General features: G+C 35.2%; 1 protein-coding gene across 1 annotated transcript; it reads right to left on the reverse strand.

Moving 5' to 3' along the window:
* Nucleotides 1-2,655: 2,655 nt before the first annotated feature.
* On the reverse strand, nt 2,656-4,080 carry LOC116132237 (receptor-like protein EIX2). Its single transcript, XM_031417886.1, has 2 exons — nt 3,912-4,080; nt 2,656-3,851 (listed from the first exon to the last, which is right to left on the reverse strand). The coding sequence occupies exons 1-2, from the start codon at nt 4,078-4,080 to the stop codon at nt 2,656-2,658; spliced, it is 1,365 nt and encodes a 454-aa protein (XP_031273746.1).
* Nucleotides 4,081-6,000: the final 1,920 nt, after the last annotated feature.

Genomic DNA, 6,000 nt, shown 5'->3' on the forward strand with positions numbered 1-6,000 from the left:
AGTGACCACTTGGCCAAACCATTCCCACTTATTTGCTTGACCATCATTTAACCACTTGACTAAATCTCCACCACTCATTTAAAAATCATCATTTTGTCAAACTATAACCACTCATTTATTTAGTTACCATTTAGTTGTTTGGCTAAATCTTTACCATCCAGTTAAAGAATTTGGGTCAACTTAATTCTAAGATCATATTTGGCTTTGATAATTGTTAGATTAGACTCATTATCAAAGCCCAAGTATGACCATAGAAGAAATGAGTTGGGTCAAACTCTTTGAATGAATAATGAAGATTTAGCCCATGGCTAAACAGTAGCTAAGCAAATGAATGGTCATAGTTTGGTCAAGTGAACTTTGTAAATAAATAGTGGTGATTTAGCCAAGTGGTTAAATGATAGCCAAACAAATGAGTGGTTATAATTTAGACAAGTGATCACATTATAACCAAATGAAATGTGTGGCTATAATTTGCTCTTGAAGGCTTAAGGCAGTGGTTATAGTTTTAATTTTCACAAGAAAGTGTAGGAGGATTTCACTCTTACAAAACATGGATTAAAACAACTTCAACAAATGACCATTCTCTCTTTAAATAAGAAAATACGAACTCTCTTTGCACAAAGCAAGAGAATACTAGGACAAATGAGAAAAGCAGAAAAAAAAAGTGAATATGAGTTCTCAAGTTTTCTTTGGACGAGTAAAAATAACCAATGTCTTTGTTTATAGTCTTCAAAACCACACATTTCACTTGGTCAAATCATGACCACTTATTTACTTGGCTACCATTTAGCCACTTAGTTAAATCTTTACCATTCATTTAAAGTGAATTATTTGGCCAAACCATGATCACATATTTGTTTGACTACAATTTAGCTACTTGATTAAATCTGTATCACCCAATTAAAGAGGAATAATACTTTGGGTACTAATAGATGGGTACTAATTTGTGTACTAACTAAAGCATAGTACCCGTACTATGTGCATAGTACAGGTACTATGCTTTAGTTAGTACACAAATTTGTACTCATCCATTAGTACCCATAGCATCACTCATTAAAGAGTATCACTTGACCATACATAACTACTCATTTGCTTGACTACTACTCCCTCCGTTTCTTTTTAATTGTCGTTCTAAGACTTTTTAAAATTTTCAAAATTAAAGTCGTTCTGTCGTTTCTCTTGTCTGCACCTTTCAAAATTATTAAAACAGATGAATAAGACAAAATTATTAAAAATGTTACTGTATTTCAATAAGCGGAAAGTTCTTACTTTCAAAGTCTCTCCCACTGCGAAATCAGGGAAAAAAGTGGTGGGAGAGAGAAATTTTTGTTTTTATTAAAATCTGTGCCCACACTTAAAACGTCAATTAAAAGGAAACGGAGTAAGTATTTAACTAAATTTTTATCACTCATTTAAAGAGCAATCTCTACCACTCATTTATAGAGTTTGGGCCAATTCACTTCTTAGGTCGTATTTGGGCTTTGATAATAAGAAATTAAAATGGTTTAATTGATTTTGCTAAATGTGTCATAACTTGACACCACTGCCTCATTATCAACAGACAGAGTTCAATTAATGGAAGCATCTTCAGTTGTTCAGTAATACTATATCTTTTACTTAATACTTTGTTCATAATAGGCATGGCTATTGCTTAGAATAGGATAGAGAAACTCTGAGCTCGACTTCAAAAGTGGCCTTGATGGTCCTAAAGACAGGCTCTTGTTATGGCAAGGATAAAGGGAATAACTTGTGGCAATCAAACTGGAGCTGCCATTGCTAAGCAATGTGAATGCCCATTATAAGCAAATTGTACTATTACTAACAAGATAATTAGTAGCATTATTCGTATAACTGAAGATGTTTCCATCACATGCACTAAGTAATGAATTGCAATAGGCCCTAAACCATAATTTACTTTGTGCGGTCTCCATTGTTAATCTTTTTCTTCGAAAAAGTTAAGAAGGATAAGTTTCAATACACAAGACAAAAAAAAGAAACACGAATTCCTATGTAGAAATCACATGCCAGATTACAGATTTTTTGTAGTAAAATTGGTTTCATAGGGTGCAGCAAGAAATTCCTATGTCTGCATTTGGTTTTTAAAGTACGATTACCCATCAGGAAAAAGAATAGTTGCAAATTGATTACATTTCCAGTTTCAGCAAAGTGATTACATATTTGTCTTGATAGGTATGGACTTCATCAATCATCCATGAGAGAATTCACAATTTATGAGCTGTGTCCTTGTGCTTCTGCTATGAAGTCAGCTGAAAGCAATCACTGAGCTCATCTTTTCCTTTTGGATCAAGCTTGGATGGTAGAGATGCCTAAATCTCCCTCTGTCCAAAGTTAGAGCTCAAAAATATGCAAGAAATGGCTACATAGGGACATTGTAAATCATGATACAGGAAAAAAGAATAAAAATCATCTTGATGTTGCATGCTGTAACAGAAACTTGAAAAATGACCTCTACATCCCATGATGGTGTTAAAGCATCTGTTTAAGCCTGAGTTAACAATAAAATTCTTATTATACGAACAAATTACTATCTCAAAGCAGAATATAAAGAGTAATGCAAGTAGAACATAAAAGTAACAAAAGGCACAATTTGCATAGCAAGTACATAGAATGGAAAATTAAAGACAAAAATAACGATTAATTATGCTTCAAATTGTTCCTGCAACGTCTAGCAACTTTGTATCCTAAATATGATAATCTGTCAGCAGTTTTATCAACAGAATCCATGTAGGCATCCCACCAGGACCTTCTGATTGCGATAACTGTGTAAGGAACAGAGATTCCTGCAAAAAATCCCACAGCAATGCTCAAGTAAAGAATAATTGTGTCAGCAGAGCTATTGCTGCTGTCAATATCAATCTTCTTGTATTTATCCGAATCATCAACTTGACATTTTACTGTAAGTGGAGCTCCACAGAGGCCTGAGTTTCCACCAAAACTAGATGCTTCGAAAGTCGTCAAATGCTCTGAGTAAGGGATCCTGCCAGATAATTTATTATTTGATAAGTTCAAATAACCCAAGAAATCTAAAGAAGACATGCCTGGAGGAATTGGACCTGAAAAACCAGTATCAGAAAGATCAAGGGATGACAATTGCGACACGCTAGGAGGAATTGGGCCACTGAAATGGTTTCTTGAGAGGTTTAAAACTATCAAACCCACCAACTTTGAAATTTCTTCAGGAAGTTCTCCAGAGAAGTTGTTCCCGGAAAGGTCTATACTTGTCATAAGAGAGAGAGTCCTTGTGTACTTTTGAGACTGGTTTTTTAAATTTACAACATAGCTTTCTTCATAGTAGTACAAAGACCCATAAAACAGATGAATGTTTCTCTTTTGCACTTGAGTCATAGATTGAAGTTCCCCAAATGTAGTAGGAATACTACCATTAAAGTCATTTTCCGCCAGGTCCAAGACCTGAAGTGAACTCAATTTTGAAAGAGAGGAGGGAAGTTCTCCGGAAAATCTGTTTGACCTCAAGCTTAGTATCCTAAGATATGGAAACCCATCTCCAAGCCATGGAGGAAGTTTACCCGTCAAACAGTTGTTTCCAAGATCCAAAGTTTCCAAAGACAGCAAACTCATGAAAGATAATGGAATTTCTCCTGAGATCTTGTTGTTGCTTAGGTGAAGTGACTGAAGATTATACAAGTCGCCCAAAGAACTTGGAATTTCCCCTGACAGATTATTGTTTTGTAAGTCTAAAACCTGTAGAAAAAAACCGTTCCCTATGCTTGAAGGAATTCTCCCAGTTAAATTGTTCCTTGAAAGATCAATCACAGCAACTAATGACAGCCGTCCAACAGACTCAGGAATTGAACCAGATAGTTGGTTGCCTGAAAGTGAAAGAAAAATCTAAAACCCCAACTGTTCACCAATATTCTCCGGAATAAAACCAGAAAATTCATTGTTTGAAAGAGCTAGTTGAAAAAGAGGGAAACTCGGCAGAGGAATAGATCCTTTGAAGATGTTAGAGCTCAAATCAATCACAGCATTATGCCTTACATTTAGCGGATTTGGTAGTTGACCTTGTAACTGATTGAAAGAGAGGTTGAAATCATTCATACTGCCAGAAAGGTCCCAAAACCAGTTGGGTATGGGACCCGAAATACTAGCTTTTGAGAAATCAAGAAACTTGACCGCTCTTTGAGATTTAAGCCAATATGGAAATGATGGACCCAAACGACAGGAACGCAGGAAAAGAAACTCAGGAAAAGAAACTCAACCTGGAATGGAGGCACCCAATCGGAACTGACATTCAAAATGAAAGAGTTGAAAGACAAATCCAAAAGTCGGGACGAAATTCTTTTAAGGGGAAGTTGTAAACCCCCATTCCTGATTTTAGTTAGATCATGAATTGTATTTAAGTTAATTAATTCTTTTTTTTAATTTGATTTTTGGTATTGTGGTAAGATAGGGGTATTTCTGTCAGTTTTTAAAGCTGTGTTAAGGGGGTGAAATCGAAGAAATAAATCCTGATGGGTTTGCATGTATCAAGAGGGAAAAATTTGGACATTTTTGCTAGGGAAAGCTTATGTGGCGGGGTTAAATTGGAAATTAGAGAAAATGGGGGGCAGAAATAATTTTAGAAAAACTATTTTTATTTAAAGGAATGAACTGGGCAGTTCGCCCAAAGGAAGAAGGAGAAAACGAGAGCAGAAGAAAGAAGAGAAAGAAAGAAGAGAGGAGAGAAAGGAGAAAGAAAAGAANAATCATTGGGGTACTCAATGGATGTGCTTTATCCATATAAAATTGTTTTAAGATTTTCTCGGTATAATTTGATTGGTGCATAAAAATTCCACTTGTTAATTGCTTAATTTGCAAACCGAGACAAAATTTTGTTTTTCAAGGTCTTTTGTAAAACCCCATTTCTAATTTAGTAATAGCATGAGTTTTATTTAGTTATTTAATTCCCTTTCTATTTGATTTTATGGTATTGTTGTAAGAAAGGGGTATTTTTGTCAGTTTTTAAAGTTGCGTTAAGGGGTGAAAACAAATAAATAAATTCTGATGGGTTTGCATGTATCAAGAAGGAAAAATCTAGACATTTTTGCTACGAGAGGCTTAGGTGGCGGAGTTAGACTGTAATTTAGAGAATATTGGAGTGCAGAATTATAATTTTAGAAAATTGTTTTTGTTTAAAAGAAGAAAACTGGACAGTTCGCCCAAAGGAAGAAGAAGAAGACGTGAGCTGAGGGAGAAAGCGAAAACAGAGAAAAAAAAAAAAAAAAAAAGAGTGAGAGAAGAGAAAACGAATGGAGAAAGAGAGAAAGATAGAAGAGAGGATAGAAAGAAAGAAGAAGAAAAGAAGAAAAAGGAGAAGAGAGGGGAATGGGTGCGGCTGAAAGTGGTAGAGTGAGAGAGAAGAGTAGAGGAGAGTGCAGAGAGCTTCGGCTGTTAGAATAGTGAGTGGATCTAAACTGTTTTCCTTAAAAAACTTAAGCTTATGCCCTTGCATGTTGATTGCCTTTTACTACCGTCCATTTGTTTTGCCAAAAAATCTTTACGAGCATGATGTTTGTGAGATATTCATTCTAGTTTGCTTTTGGCTAATTGAGTTGAAATAGGTTGATTGTGTCGGTGGCCGAAATCTTGTTGTAAAAAGGAAAGTTTATTGGTTTGTGTTGTTACATTTGCTTCGGCTGCATGCATAATAAGGGTTGGTTGAAAATAGTTGCTAGAAATTGATTTGAGTATGAAGCTTGCTAAAACTTTACCTTAGCATGTCCTGGCTGAGCCAATTTTTGAGTGAAAGTGTCTTAGATACGAATTTAACAAAAGCTGATTTGTGTAGTCGGATAATATGCTTGGGTGTTTTTGGCTGGACAGTAGACCTGATGGTGTTGGAAGCATGCTTTAAATAATAAATAAATGATTTTTTTTTTCATATGCATAACTCGTCTGAATCTTGCACTAGTTTTAGTCCGTAAACATATGACTTCAGGCAACATATTTTTTTTGGTATGAAAAGAGGATAGTTTCGTG

The sequence above is a fragment of the Pistacia vera genome, unplaced genomic scaffold, assembly GCF_008641045.1.
Source record: "Pistacia vera cultivar Batoury unplaced genomic scaffold, PisVer_v2 Contig25, whole genome shotgun sequence".
NCBI classification, from domain to species: Eukaryota; Viridiplantae; Streptophyta; class Magnoliopsida; order Sapindales; family Anacardiaceae; genus Pistacia; species Pistacia vera.

What these genes read in the sequence shown, in the direction of transcription:
- LOC116132237 (XM_031417886.1), bottom strand. Translation starts at nt 4,080, where the DNA reads ATGAATGATTTCAACCTCTCTTTCAATCAGTTACAAGGTCAACTACCA. An exon ending in TTCAAACAATGAATTTTCTG is followed by an intron (nt 3,852 to 3,911) that starts GTTTTATTCCGG and finishes TTTCACTTTCAG; the next exon opens with GCAACCAACTATCTGGTTCA.